Consider the following 16,219-nt stretch of genomic DNA (forward strand, 5'->3'; position numbering starts at 1 on the left):
GAAAGCTGACATGTCCTCAAGTGACTTATGATATATGTGACTTGACACGGTATTATTGATTTGCACAGTAATGATGCTTGCAATAGATCTTTCCTCGCGAGGTGAATGCAGTATTTATTTTTCAGTATTTATATTCAATGATTGGTGCGAATTGTCAACCTTGGCGGCAAACCAAAAATTGAGAAAATAGTTTATTATTTAGGTGTGTTAAATAAAATAAACATTCCTCAGCGTTGCAGGGATCTGGGCGAGCGCCCTGGTGTGACTGGATGCCTGAGGACCGGGTGCCTTTCACCCTGATCAGATAAGAGTAATGGAAGCGATGAAAAGAACCCTGTCGCTGATTGCCACGGCAGAATGGATGTGCTCCCTGAGGTGTACCTCTGGTATCATCCACGCCCGTGGACACAGATTTATTGCCCATTAAAAAGCTACAGCGGAATGTAGCTCTTAAAACGGCGTGTTTATCCTGCTGAGAAGTACTCGTAGGAACGAAAACCGGGCGACTGTGAACAGACGGGAGGTAACACGCTGTGAGACGAGTTCAAATGAGATTTAATGCCATAGAAACCTGTTATTGATCTTTACAATTTCCTTTGAACAAAATGAACCCCCTTAGAAATCAAATATTCCCGATTTAACATCTGTACTTACACTGCACGCAACAGTTCTTTTTTTTTTTTTACTGCTATTTTACAGGGGAAACGTTGAAATGAGATTAAGCAAGCAGTTAAATCAAAACAGGCACAATCTGCAAGGATTACAAAACTGCAAATCAGAGCAATATATAAATACTAGCAATAAATATGACATGTATCTACGTGATATTGATCAACAAACACTAAAAGTAAGGAACAGTATACTTATTGATATATTTCTCTGGGAGAAAAAATAAAATAGCAATCACGTTTAGTTTCAGAGTTACACGTTAATACACAGCATCTGCACAAAGGAGGAGAACTAAAACATCAACATGGATCAACTCTGCTTTAGTAAAATCCTTCTCACGCATCTCTCCTCGTGTACAGTGTGACAGCATCGTTTACAGCTGACGTGAGATACAGCAAATGAAGTGACATTGACAGAAATAATTGTCATGTGATTAGTCGCTGGCACGTCGCCCTCGTCTAGGAATCCTGGGTATTTGCAATCAACACAATTTATTTCACGTGTCGACGGTTTTCAACAGAAACCGCTTTAAAGAAAAGTCACAGCATATTCCACCATTTAGGACAAGACGGGATGTTACCCACTTATACACAAAAAGTCAGTCAACTTAAGCCTGCTGTGCAATTGGGAAATGTATGACATTTTCAAATGTAGCTCCCGTTTCTCATTAAAACTCCAGAAGGATTTTGTATTTCCACTTTTCTTTTTTTTTCTTTTTTTTAACGCGTTTGGTTTCTCCACTCCAGGTCTTGGTTAAATGAAATTTCCCAGGCTAATTAAAGCCTATTAAAGACAGGTAATGTCGGGGCTGGTGGCAGGACCATGACAAAGTGCTGATAATTGTCTGCCAGACTCGCTAAATCCACCTGTCCTGCAATTATCGCCCCCCCCCCGTCCCCCGTCCCCTCCTCCTGGCACACATTAATCCACTGAGGGGCCCACTCAGGCTGATGCCTCAAAGTGCATCTTGAAAACACAGATTTTGGATTTCAGACTAGTTTAACTTACACGCGCCTTAAGAGGGTTGCGTTTTAAGGACTACAACAAGGCAGCAGCCAGGTTTTACACCGATGGATCCCTACGCACGCACGCACGCACGTGTGTGTGGTGATTTATGATTGTGCCCTCTTCCTAAGGTGTGTTGGATCAATTCATTTTGTCATGGGTATTCGGCACAAAATCAATCAATTCGCTATTCTGTAAAGATAGAGAGGTGAAATATAGGTTGTAAATCCATATTCATTGTTCAGAGCGACTTGAAGAAACAGCCACTGATCGAGTTAACCTGAAACAATAGACAATGTCCTGCCTTTTGTTCAAGTGGATAATAGTTCTATTTAAAAGGACACGAACAGAGTATCGCCACCAATCAGAGGAAATATGTTTCAAATGTGAACTATCTAATTGAAAAATGTCTTTCTATTGTAATTCTTTGTCTTGTCACATTCCATCCAATAGGTGATTCAATGATGTGAAGAATAGTTTGAGAATATCGGCATAAATGTAGTGCTGGCACAGAAGCCAGCTCTGCATTGCGCATTGGGAGGCTCCTTGCCTATGGTCTAGCCTTGAACAAAACATCTGGACGACATGCTAATTACACCAGTGGTTTACGGGGAACATGTGCCGCTGTGAAGGGGAGGAGTCACACCGGGTTGAAAACATTGAATCCAATCAACCCCTAAACCCAAGTCCCTGCACACCTAACTATGATACACTGTATTTAGTTCAGTTTTTAACACTACATGAAATCCCTCCCGCGTGTTTCCCATTTATAAACAACGCGTCTACCTAGGTGATGCGGGACGAGGAGCTCAGAGGTTGACGTTTGCGTTATTTGACGATTAGACCGAAGGCAGGCGCATACTAAAAAGCCGGATCATCCTGTGGAGGAGTAGGGTTGGTCACTGTGGTAGTTATAGTCCGGGCACACCTTCTGCACCAGTTTATAATCTACGCTGTAAAACGCGATGTAGATGCATATGACTTTGAAGGGCTTGGAGCACAGCCAGGACACGTGGCTCTGCGTCTGCTCCTGGTAGCACACCTTGGACGGGTCGAAGCCGCACAGCGCCGTCTTCTTGTTGCGGTCCGTCTTCTCGTACTCGATGCGGCAGTTGAAGGATTTGGTGTCTTTGGTCTCCAGCGTGGACTGCTGGGCCACCTCGAACTCCACCACCTTGGAGGGCGGCACCAGGCTGACCGACACGTTGCCCAGGCCCGTCGAGTTGTGGCGGAAGTAGACGCTGAACGTGCCGTTCCCGTGGTCCACGATCTTGCCCGTTATCAGCAGGTTGAGCTTAACGGTCTTGATGTTGGAGTGGAAGTCCCCCCAGCCAAACATCTTTTTGAACTTGCCGGTCTTAACGATGGGCCTGCGTTTAGTTCTGGCCTGTGCGCCCTGAGCATCTGTCTGGTTAGATAACCAGTCCCAGAAGTCCTCCATGTTCTGTAAATATGTAATTTCCCTCATGTTGCTCCTGAACCCAGGGGACCCCCTGGCGAACAAACGCAGGGGGTTGAGGATCCGCGGACTGGCCCCCGTGGGAGAAGTCGTCTGTTCGCCATCGCCCCACTCGATGAGGTCCGTGACTCCTCCGCGCGCTTTCCTGCATGTGACCTTCAGAAGAGCACAGCAAAGGGAGAAAGAAAAAGGACATTAGGTACGGCGTGATACTTTTGTAAAAGAGCATTTGCAATGCCGGTGCACAAATAAATATGTGTTTACTCTTTCTCATTCCATCCAAGCACAATGACAATGTTCGGATCAGACAGGCTCTTTTTTTGTTCGGGCTGTAAAAATGAGACGACAGCTGTTCAGCACGAAGGAGGAAGAAGAGGGGAAAAGCCTAAACACCCCACGACAAACACGGAGCCACTCATTTGCCACTTAAGTTAAGATTTACTTTAGGAAATTCGGAACTACAGCGACGATACCTTTGGGAAGCGTTTTGTTTGGGGGAAGAAAAAAAACAGATGCTGGCTGTTCAGGACGACACGAGCGAGCAGCGCTCCGTCACAGAAAAATAGGCAAGAATTCTTGGCGCAGTTAATTATATTGCCTTGCTGAAATTCTTGTACTTTACACCTAAGCAAAATTGCATTCATTGATTGTTGTAATTCACTGATAAAATGTGGCTACATATGCAGTGTGTATCCTTTTAGACTCTGGAGGAGGGACAAATGCCATTCAGGGTAATTAGTCGGTTGATGAAAAAAATGAATTCAACTGCTTAGCAAAATACATGTGAACATAGATATTATTTATTATTAATATTTCACAGTTTTATCACTATCTGAACCAAAAGTCTTAGGTGTCAGTAGACAATCCCCCGTTTGCTCAGGATGCTTTTGAGTGCTTGTCTGGTGGCTGAAGACGGAGTGAAGACAAATTAATGGGAATTTAGACGGGGAGGCATTAACCAAACGACACGTCACGCAAGTATGATCCCAAACGAGTGTAGTTCCAGCAGTTAAGCACGCTTAAATGGCATTAATAGTAACCGTAATGCATGGATCAAGGAATCCCACCATCAGCTCCAAACACGGAGAGGAAATCTAAGAAATGCACGACAGTATTTAAGGGAATCATTTTGGATGCAGCGATAAACTTCAGCCCGGCTTCGTATTTGCATTAAGCTTCTTATATTTTAGCAAAGCTTTTCGGATTACATGACAATGCAACTCCCCCCCTCCCCCCCCCCCGGACTGTGAGCAGGTCTCACATCAGCGCTGCCATTTTTTGGCCGGACGCCCCGCGCACGGGAACTTTTAGCGCCGCAATGGCTCCCACCAATAACGCCGGCCACGGTGAAGTGCGTGCTAACGTGCTAATCCAGACGCGGCGACGAACTGCGATCCCTCCCCGCGCCCCAAAAGCCTTTTCAGCTTCAGGAGCAATTCCTGGTCCACTTCAGATAAAGCTTAAATAATTCACGGCAATGAGCTTAGCTGGTTTTTATTGGTAATTAGCAGTGCCGGCTTTCCCCGGGCCCCGTTGCAGGGATCACCCAGAGAAGCAGATGTTGAAAGCTCGGTGCAGCGGCTGTTTGAATTCTCACTCTGCTGCTGCACACTAGTTCCAGACTAATTATAATTCCGCCGTAAGCCTAACTGAGGCACATATGTACAACGCTAACAAACTAGGCCCCGTCTGCTACAATGTGTTTTTGTCCCGCTCGCACCTCCTGTAAAACGCCGCATCCGACGCATAAAAGGACTTGATGCATCTTTGAATCATATAATTAGAGCTTCCCTTTTACCGCGCTGCTTGCATAGCAGCACCCTAATGCACTTGCGAGCGGGGCCTAATGGCTTGACCATCTGGATACGTAATGTGAAATCAATGTGTCTCCCACGGAGAGCGAGCCTGACCCATCCGTCAGCCCTCACGTCGCTTAATTAAGACACTCGCTCCCTGTAAAACACGGACGGATGAGGCTACGCCGCGAGGACGTCCCCGAGTGCAGCTCATCAACCTCCACAGTCATTTAATCAACCAATTCCGGCGGCGATGTTCCCGCACCGATGCTGCCACTTAGCAGTACCTCGCGCCGGCTCCAGCTTTTTAATTTGAGTCCCGACTCTCGCAGCATCACGATAACAGGCGAATCGGCGGGGCCGCGGGGGCCCCCAAAACAGGGGGGTATTCCGTCACTGCTGCGAGCGAGAAGGATGAAGCTCTCGTATCCATTTACATTTTTTGGGCGCCGTGCTGCGCAGCTTAAGAGGTGAAACCAAATTTTGTCTTTCAGTGTAAATCTCAGGTGAGCTTTGTATAGGATGATTCTAATGGAAATGAGAGAGGAGTTTAAGTATGATGAGCAACTGGGGAAATTGCTGTGACAACAAGGGGATCAGCAGAGGAATATCTCATACTTATGTGGCCCCGGGAGGGATGAAGCACTGGGAACTTGAAAGCCCGCTTTGACACATGGGCTTTGGTTTTCTTTTTCCCTGCGCGCGCACACACACACACACACACACACACACACACACACACACACACACACACACACACACACGCGCGCGCTTGCACACCTCGTTCATTCAGGCAGAAGTGGAATCTCTTAAAAACAGACTAAAGGAATCCAAGTTTTTTTGTACAGCAAGGGGGGAAAAAAAAGAAAAAATAGGCAAGGTCTGATGAAGGAGAATCTACAAAAGCTTAATTAAGATTTCTTAATCGGCGCTGCCGTGCTGGAGGCGTTCCGGGGCGACTTGAAACAAGACATTATTATGATAATAACTGCAGACTTGTGGAGCTGAAAAGACCAGACCTCATTTCAACACTCGGCAAAGTGAGTAGTGGCAAACGCTGCCGTTATCTGTCCGCGTGCTTCGACTTTTTCCTTTTCCTGCGCGTTCTGAGCAAAGAACCCAGAGAGGTACGTGAACTCCACACCCTCCAGCAGAGGTATTACATCCATGCACCACAGCAGTCAAAGGTGATATGTGGCTTATGGAAGCGCAGTGATACAGCAGTAAACATAAACGACTGTTATAGCTATAAATTAGGTTAGACGTTTTAATAGATGTTTACCTTTTTTATGTAACCAAAAATATAGTTTTTATTTAATGGTGGATGATAGATTTTTTTTTACATTTAACAATCATCATTTTGCATCTGCATCTGTAATTCAGATTTCAGGAGCACAGAGTTTCTTTTTGGAGAAATTTATGAATCTATGCGGCAATGACGGACTAACGAGCAGACAAGGAGAACTTTGACACAAAATCCCCGACCTTTAAGCCGTCCTAGTTATATTTTGGTGAGCAGATGTTTTAAGGCTGCTGCGCCAACCTAAAATATAAAAATATATTTGGATCCTGTGTTGTTGCTATATATATATATATATATATATATATATATATATATATTAAATCAGGCCTTGTGTACTGATAAGACAACAAGGCTGATGGTATCAAGCACATGTATTCTAATATTTATGTCTTATTAGTAATAACTATTATTTGGACCAAACATATGTTTGAGATAATTCAAGAATAGAATAGAACAATATATTCTTTGCCCGTTTTAAATTGTAAAATGTATTTTCGTATTAACCAAATTTAAAGAAACAAGGTTTCCAACAACGGTGCAAATGAATACTTCTAACAAAGACTTTTCTTCTAATTCTAAATGTATCCGTGTAAAACAGGCACATCTTCTAACCTGCTTTTTCTTTTTAAGCCACACGCACGGTGTAGTTCATTCAATGTTGCGTCAATCAATACTATCCAGAGGTATTAGTTGAACTTAAAAAATGGACAGTGGCCTCGGTAGCAGCGGGCCACACTCCCGAGTCAAGACGAATCATCCTCCACATTCATCCGTAATGAGCATTATGGCGCTGGCTGTCTGCTTGTCCCGCGGGTAGACGTATCTTTCAGAGGCCTGACATAAAGGTAATTGCCACAGTGACCAGAAACTGGCCTCTCGAAAGTTATCCAGAAGCCAGTGACATCTGGGCTTCCGGATCATCCGAAGAGATGTCATTAAAATGCAGCCGCGTGTGAGCAGCCGGCGACATTGTGCACGGCTGTGAGGGGTTCTGGGCTGTACTTTGTTTTGATGCCGACGATGGTCTCTCTCTCTCTCTCTCTCTCTCCACCTGGCATGGTCGACACTGTGGCCCCGGGTTCGTGATCTGGGATCTGTTGTTGTGATTAGAGCTTCTGTGTCATCCGCATTATCGAGTTCCTTGTATCAGTCAGCTAAAATCATCTTTTTTTTCAGCAGGAGGGGGGTTTCCGTTGTTGATCTTTTTCCAGCTCATAAGGTTGGGATATGCGTCTTGGGGAAATTGGTTTCAGGCCTCCTCCTCACAATAAACAAAATGGGCAATTAACCTGCTCAGCAGTGCAAGCAGAGCTGTTGCGATGATTCACTCCACCGTTCTTCATGGATTTATCTGTGCAAATTGACCTCACTTTAGTGGTGCAATTCATTTCTGTGCTAATTTTCTGTGGCGGAAGCTTCATTAACTTGATTTCCACGTGGCGAAACAGAATCCTTCCCAGGTAATCCTAAACCGGCGCTTTTGCAACCGACACGTACTAGATCTGCCCATCCGCTTCCGCCATAACACCCGAGATGGACTGCGGCCTCCCGCTGTCTTGCATCCGACGTGACGGGCGGCTCCACTCGCATTGAAACCATTCGCCTCCTGCAATCCCTCTGCCCCGCGTCCTTCCCCAGCCATCTTCCAACTGATGTTACACGGCACATCATTTGTAGTGATTCACACCCACGGCCGGGTTCCAGGAGAGGAGGCCGCCCGGAGGCACTTAGGCAGTCCAAAGTCTACACGCCGCTGAAGAATAGATTGGTGCTCGGATCGCTGGAACTGCCTCACGCTCCAGAGCCATCGCTTTTAATCAGAGGCCGTCCAGGGAAACACATGACAGGTGCTTGGGCCCTGTGGTGGATCGCAACAGCAGATCCGACACCGGGGGCACCTTACCAATCACAGCGGGCTATGGCGAGTGTGTGTGTGTGTGTGTGTGTGTGTGTAGCATATCTACCTCCTCCAGGGTAATCCTTTAGGCCATTACCCAGTGACTTTTTACTGAAAATGAGGGAGACCACAGCCTTAATATCTTGGTACTCCTGCTTAAGATGTTCAATCCAATATTGAATGTCTGGTGGAATTCATCATCCACCTACTCATTAGGGATTATTATTAATATTATTAAGAGCAGCCGGTATCTAATGCATGATAAGATAAAGCCGACGAGTAACGGATGAGTCAAGAATGTGAGTGAAATGATCAAACTTTGATTCATGACCACACATGAGCATCAAAATGATGCTACATGCTAAAAGTAAACAACAACAAACACTTTTATGCTGCTAAACCGGCATGAACGAAACAAACAATAAAACAGAACCCCAGGGGAGAAATTTAAACAGAAGCTACCTGGTGAGCAAATTAAACTCGATCTACTGTGAACATGTTATTGCCACTTAATTATAAATATTCAGACCACTTGGGTTCTCAAAGGTGATTCAGTGTCCCCACAACTATGAGGCTGATAAAGTAATGATGCCTGACCTCACATAAGCTAAAATCAACTATGTTTTAGGGCCCGTTGATGCAACATATTATCCACCTGCTCGTGTCAATCGGAGCTGCTCACATCCTGTGATTAGCATAAATTACAGCACATAACATAACCCTCCTGAATCATAAATTAAATACGTTGTGAGTCATGTTCATAGTGGTGACGTTTTTCTATTTTCTTGCTCAGCCCCACAATCCTCTCCTTCGTGCAACTGAGGCTGACTAAAAGCACCTCATCCTCACTGACGGACCTCTATTTGTTTTAGTGTTTGCACGACTCTTCTGATGTAACGGTTGGTTATTATTAAAGCACATTTCCCTACAAGAAGCACAACACAAAACTTCCCAAATCAAACAATTTTTCCTTTCCTGCAGAGTGGTAGCTGATCAGGTTTCAGCGCGCTGTCATACGTTGGCGTGTCAGCGTCTCCTGTTATAGCTGGACTTAGTGGTCACTCCTTCAATGCGAGAGAAAGTAGGGCTCGATGGGTAGGGATTAGGACTGGACGTGAGTTTTGTCATATTTGTTTTGAAAATAAAAGTTTTCATATTGAATGTCGATGCTTTTCTTTGGATTCGGCCATTTATATGCATGTATGCTTCTTACATTGTAGTTTAATCAGGTTGAAAAGAGTCTATGAAACAGTATTACGCCGATGTCACGCTAAAACTGTTAACTGAAACGGAAGAATGTACTGATGATATTATTCATCAGTAAATATTATAAGTAAGGAACAAGAAAATTAAGAAATGACGGAAATTCTTAACACCCCCAAAAATCTAGGACACAGTACATGCAATGGACTTTATTAACTCCAACTTCATTGGTCATTAAAAAAGACATATGTTCCTCCCTCGTCATCATCGCTGCATTTAAATCGGGTTAATTTAAATGCAGCGATGATGACAGGTGTTTGAGGGGGACTACAGCCTTCAGGTAATCTGGATACTTGTGTTATCTCTTCACCTGCCACACGTGTCAGCAGCAAAGCCCCTGAACACTTCACTTCCGTTACCTTTTAGCGCATCATCACTTTCATAATCCCCTTACGCGGTCAAAGCGCCGACTCCTGTTCCGGCTCCCGACACTTTGAGCTCACCTACGTGTGTCTGATAGCTGGGATTCAGGAGGGTAATACCACGAGGCCCGGCGTAATTACCATTCTCTTGACCAATTTTGAACACCTTCTACTTTAAAAAAGTCTCTGTAAAAGTCCTCGGCTGATACTTGGCGCCCAGTTCAAGACTCACTTTTTTTATGTGTGTACGCGCGGCGACAACTTCAATGTTGTGTGTCCAGAAATGATGCGATGGATGTTTTTATTCCGAATTGTCCTTTCGCTTGATTGGCTCAAATGTACGTCCACTGAATTTGACAGAGCAAATGTTTCTGTTCTCCAAGCAGATTCCGCCCCTTGACTGATTTCACAGAACCGGCGCCACTTTGAAGAAGAAACAAGAGAAGGGGGGAGAGGGGGGGAGACGTTGCTTCCTTTCTCTCCGAGTAGCTGTGAAGACAAGTACTTCACAGGAAATATACAAAGACCGAGGGGAGCTGACAGTGCTTTGTTAGGGCTGGAAATGACGAGCTGAAAGAAAGGCCTCAAAGCCCGAAGGCGGAGGAGGAAATGTAAAAGTGAGAATAATCAAAAAATAGATTTATTGTACTTATTCTAAAGCTGTCACACCTTTTTTTTTTTTTTACAGAAAAGCAACACAGTTTTAATTAAATAGGTCAATCATTTCCCCTCAGCTCTGACATGCAGTATGATTGCCTCCTTCAAAGTACCAAACAAGGTGGTAATTAAGAACTTTACACGTCAAAGCGTTTGGGAAGTGGCAGAAACTTTGCTGCTGCGAGTCGTGGTTTTTATGACGCAGCTCATCCTGAGAGCGGCATTTCAAACGTGCATGCAGGACTAGACGCGACACAAATCGGAAGATCGGAAAACTGGAAATTAAACGCAATGCCTCCTCCTCCAGAGCCGGCCCAGTGGCCTAAGAACTTCACTTTATCCTAATAGTTCAAATGACGAGCGGAGCTGAGGGGGGAGTAATCAAGCTGCTCATAATTGTTTTTGAGTTAAGTCTTTAATGGTCCATCCAGAAGCCAGATTATGGTTATTGTCAACGCAAAGGGCAATTGCCTCACACCCATCAATCATTCGGAACTTTCTTCTCTCCCTTTCGGGGCATTTATCATGGATTTTCTTTTGCCAGCGGACACACAATTATGATTGATGATGGTAAAAGAAATAGGCTGCGAGGCTCGACGCAGTCAATACAACCTGTAGGGCTTGTAAGATGCATTTGAGGGATTTAACGGGCAGGAAAGGTAACCTTTCCTTCAGAGGTCCGAGACAACATACCGAGTGAGGCCGGCAAATGCCACAGACAGCATTGTTTATGACGGATTATCTAGTCAGGCCTTCTGGGTGGGATGATTGTGACCCCCCCAATATGAGCACAGATACACATCAGCAACCATGTAAAGCCCCAAATGGTTCCTGGAAGGCGCTGCATGCATACAAGGCCCCTTCACTCCGTAAATCCACGGTTAATCACTTCCACAGATGTTTCTACTGGTCCGCCTGACATTTTCTCTCACATTTTTTTCCTCTTTCCCACCCCCATTTTTTTTTCTGGGTTAGGGTTCTTGAAGACTTTAAGTTCCAGTGCTTTTTTTTATTTTCTTTCTCTATCACTTTCTTACAAGGCAAATCCTGGGAGAGGTTGATGTAAGGACCAGGCAGAGCAGGGATGTGAAGAATATAAACTCAATTTTTTATTTTTTTTATTGTCCAGAGGGAAGTAGTGGGGATGGTTGGTTGGGGGGGGCAGGGGGGTTGGGCGGTGGGGGTCTGTGAAAAGAGACGAGGACCTTATCACAGCCCAGCAGCTCTGTAATTCGCCGCCATGATAAAGTGGCAGCACGGGAAACCTTACAAGGCTGGCACAATCCAAAGACGGATTAGGTTTTTCTGACATAAGCTTCCTGAAAAACTAATCAATCAGCCCATGCAGTATTATCAGAAGCCTGAGATTAAAGAGCTGCTCCTAATCCCCCCCCAACTGTACATTTTATTACTCTTCCCAGTGTTAGTTGCCTTCAAATGTACAATAAATAAATAATAAAAGCAGACCTAATTGAGCATGGGCAAGGTGGAAAGGGTTAAAGAGCCCTTGGAGAGGGAATTTATGTACAATTTGTGTGTCTCTTATGAAGACAGGGATAGAACTGTTGTCCTTGTACTTTGAATAGAGCCCTCGCTGTTTTGCTCCAGCACTGCAGAGGAACAACACAAGGATGGAGGAAAAAAAAAGTCCATTTTCCACAACAAAATATTAGCCGCTTACTCTGACCCGAATCCACTTCGCATTTCCTCGATCGGAAACATTTCACACCTTAATTGACGGATGAACAGATTAAATAAGCGCTTAATAAATTCATAAATTGCCGTTGAAATGAAGGCTAAATCCTTGCGGGGAAAAATGACTTGTAATCCCTTGAATCGGTGCACATGCAAAGTTGCAGGGATGAACTCCCAAGTATGTGGCGGATCCGGGGGGGGCGAGACGTGTTCAGCTTTGTCTCTTCAATGCGTCACCCTCTTCTTGTCGGGACGCTTCCCGACCCCTGGGCGCCGTTTACGCGCGCAGAGGAGGCGGATGCGTGCGTTTTTAACGCCGCCACTGATCCCCAATCGGGCAACGGGCCCCCGCCGATGCTTTGTCACGGCACGACATTACCGAGGAGCTCTCACCCGGGCCATGAGACACAATGGCACAATAGACTTTGTCAACGTCTCCCCGCACTTAATCCCGAGCGGCGGTGAGACAAAATAATAAATAAAACTCTTTTTCTGCAGGGCGGGACGGAGGGGAGATGGCAGAGCAGGGATCTCCAGTATGTTTTTATTTATTATTATTTTTTTCCATCTCCATCTACATTGTGCCGCTGTCATTGCACACGGGATAACTGCAGCAGATGTCATGGGGAAGAATGGATTCTCTCAGGATGGCTTTGACCCTCTTATTTGTCCCTGGGGTACGGCACAGATGCTATAAGGCCCGGGTTACATTTTCACCATTTGATTCATGTTCTGGGTGGGGGGGTGGGGGGGGCTTCTGTCCTAGTGGGTAGTGAAGATGTGAAAGAAAAGCAAGAAACATGTTTGTGTGTTGGCTTCGTGGTTTGGGTGATGCTGCCACTGGACTAAAGGCTGCGAACACTCTGCTGAAAAAACACAGTGGAAAAGTATCTCTCAGTACAACAGGGGCCTCTGTTGTTTGAGATCCCACGGGTTAAAAGCTAGAATTGGAACCCGGCCTTATGTCGGTCCATTGGTATCCCTAGTTACATTCCTCATAGTAAACTCTGCCCCCCCCCCCCCCCCCCCCCCCTCCAAAAAATGAAGAAAAGACTAAGAAAAACAGCCTGCAGAGAGCGGTGGCCTGTTGTTTAAACATGTGCTACCCTTTGGGAGGCGGGGGGGGGGGTATTGATAATGGCCAGTATGTCACGGGTTCAGACCGAGGCGGGTCTGCTGGGAGTGGGGGGGGGGGCGCTGAGGCCTTCCAAGGGGGGGAAGCTCTCCAGGGATGCGGCCAGTCTGCGTCTCGGCGGGCAGAGCTCCCAGTAGGCGCGAGGCTGATTACAACAGCAGCCGGAGCAGGCAGCACAGTCCGAGGCTATCTTTAGAGGAGTCCTCCTTTGAGGATGGGACAGATGGGAAGAACGTCTTCAAACGTGGGGCATTTTCTGTCCGCGTCCCATCACATCATGTAGAGAGTCTACAGAGGGAGGACGACCACGATAACACTCACTTTTTATTCAAACTGCCATTAACGGCGGTTGAAGGAAGGAAGGAAAAAAAAAAGGGGGGAGGAACGACTTTTATATTTCCCCAAAGCTCCTGATCTGCCTTTGGAGAGCTTACTCCTTTAATAATAAAAGACTTAGAACACATACATATTCCAATCTGTGGTAAATACTTTTCATTTCACAGGTTTTCACAAGGACAGGAGATTTCCTCACATTGTTTAAGCCATAAAGGAAAATCTGTGGGTTGTGCAATTTACACACTGTTCTTCTCAATTGTCATTTTTCTTAACAATTTTGTACATGTGGAAAGACACCTGGCGGGGGTGTGCGGGGTGGCACAGAGGTCAAACCTCGTTCAAGCATGGAAGTAAAATAAATGAAAACCACGATGTAGCGGGTATTATGAATAGTTTATGAATAGGCTATGATGTACGTTAAAAGTCACCACTGTGGTAATAAAAACCTGCAAACAGATACATCTATACTTGATGTGCAGTGAATCTTTTTTAACTACAGGATCTCCACTCCTACATCAACACTGCAGGATTGGTCGTTATAATGTAATGAGCCGTCTGCTCACATTAGCTCAGAACATAATGTAAATGTTCTGTATAATTATACAAATAGACATGTATTGTCCTTCTAAAGGTGTCCCAGTAAATTTCATAATTACAAATATAAGCAATACATTAATTTAAATGACTTTGTCGCAATGAATTGCATGTTGTAATTTACATTATGGCTTTTCATAAACAGTCACAATCAGAATTGACTCTTATGTATCTAAAATACGTGTTCAGCAAATATAGGCTGCAAAAATCAGGTGATTCTAATCTCTCTCTATATATTTAAACGTATTCATTAAAATATTGTTATATTAGAGTACAACAAGTTTGAAGTTGTCAGACTTCATGTGGTAATTTCCACCAAAATCTGATACCAGGAGTTTTTGGAAGCTGTCATTGGCTTGAGGGATACATTTTACACCGCTTGCACTTTGTTGCAGGTCTAGAAAACCTGACAAATCAACAATATCCTTAAATATGAACAATATATGATAAACGAGTAAACACTAACTAATTAAAACCAACAATAATAACTGTACAATAACGTGATTTACCAAAGAAGCAGATGAAGCGACTTATGAACTCTAACTTTGTTTTTCCAAACACTCTTGGTAACAGAACTATTTCTACATATTCAGTTGTCATTCGAGAATCTCACTCCTCACCTGGTGCAGGAGAAAGAGAAACAGGAATGTTTGCAGAGCTCTCATCTTCGACGACTTCTCGACTTATTCAAAACGAGCGGCGCTTAAATCCTCTCTGGAACATTTGGAGAGGCACAGACGCACATGATGTTGAAGCATTGCTGTGATCACCTGCGAGCGGAAAAAAAACGTGTTCACCTGAAGACCCTTTGTTAAATGTGGGAGGACTTCCAAGGATTGTCCATTTGATTCGTATACACAGAAGAACAATTCAACTTTTCCTTACCTTTTTTTTTTTCAAATGTAACACCTCACTTTGTTGCAATCTCCCTTTGGGAAAGAGTCCTAAAAAGAGTTCTAAAATCCTCACAAAACGCCTCCTCTTCGGGGCGTTGAGTGAATTGTCCCCGAGCAGCTGGGCCACTTCTTGTAGTTCTCTACAAACACGGTGGAATCATCCGAAACAACATTCCTCTAAACCGCGAACCAAGCTGAACCGAAATAATCTGACGACTGTATCTGTGCGCCCTTTCTTCCCCCGCTAAGGTGTCTATGGAACGACGATGCGCGCGGTCGCGTGTACGGCAAAGTGACCCCGGATCCGAGTGACAGCACCCGCAGTGAGTCGACAGCAGTCTCTTCTGCTTCTACTTGGATTCGGTGCGCAAAATCCTGCGCCGTGCGTCTGGAGACTCCGAGATGAGCGCGCATCCGCGTGAAGCCTCGCTCTCTCCCTCCACGAGTCAAGTAACAGCCAACGGTGTCACTGTTATTGCGTTTTGTTCCGCGACACGTTCAGCGTTTTTAACCCTTCATTAAACGTCGTTTCGCTTCACTGGTGGAGCAAAGACCGTCGCCATGGCTACGGTGAACGTGTTGAGATGTGCTTTACTGTCTGCAGAATACATTCAAAACTTTTTTTTCGTTCATTATTATTTTCATTGTGCATAATTTTAATTTCCAACTTGCAAACACAGTCCTATCGACAGGGAAAGTGCAGTACACAACGGGGAGGGGGCTTCAATTCACTTCTTGAAAAACAGGCTGATGAAGCATCCCTGACCACAGAGTGCACACGGCTGAAAGTCAAACGTTATAAGGTTGTCCATGCATTGTTTTACTGTGGACAAGTCCGGGATGTAAATATGCACGTGGCTTTGGCACCACCACGTGGTTGCAGCCAAACGCCTCACTTTATGCACTCAGAAGACTTTGCAGTGGCAGTTTGCATTGTGCACAGAAAATGGTTAATCAATTCATACTTTCTGCAATTTAAATTATTTAATGGATATATTGTGCCCCGAGCGTTTGCAAGACTAATCATCGCGATCTTATTTCAACAAGTGAGCTTTAATATCTGTGTGGCAAAGGTCAAGGGGTTGTAGCTGTGTCAAAGGCTATGAGGCCATATAGGTCAAATATAAAGGGGAGACAATGAAACACAACAAT

The 16,219-nt window shown here is 44.9% G+C and overlaps 1 protein-coding gene across 1 annotated transcript; it reads right to left on the reverse strand.

Moving 5' to 3' along the window:
- Nucleotides 1-538: 538 nt before the first annotated feature.
- nxph2a (neurexophilin 2a) lies at nt 539-15,607 on the reverse strand. Its single transcript, XM_040202129.2, has 3 exons — nt 15,057-15,607; nt 14,792-14,941; nt 539-3,289 (listed from the first exon to the last, which is right to left on the reverse strand). Exons 2-3 carry the CDS (start codon nt 14,834-14,836, stop codon nt 2,549-2,551), a joined length of 786 nt encoding a protein of 261 aa, XP_040058063.2. The 5' UTR covers nt 14,837-14,941; nt 15,057-15,607; the 3' UTR covers nt 539-2,548.
- Nucleotides 15,608-16,219: the final 612 nt, after the last annotated feature.

The sequence above is a fragment of the Gasterosteus aculeatus genome, chromosome 16, assembly GCF_964276395.1.
Source record: "Gasterosteus aculeatus chromosome 16, fGasAcu3.hap1.1, whole genome shotgun sequence".
NCBI lineage: Eukaryota > Metazoa > Chordata > Actinopteri > Perciformes > Gasterosteidae > Gasterosteus > Gasterosteus aculeatus.

Coding starts and splice junctions, on each gene's coding strand:
- nxph2a (XM_040202129.2), bottom strand. CDS start 14,836: ATGAGAGCTCTGCAAACATTCCTGTTTCTCTTTCTCCTGCACCAG. Junction 3,290..14,791: donor TTCTCTTTCTCCTGCACCAG/GTGAGGAGTGAG, acceptor GCTCTTCTGAAG/GTCACATGCAGGAAAGCGCG.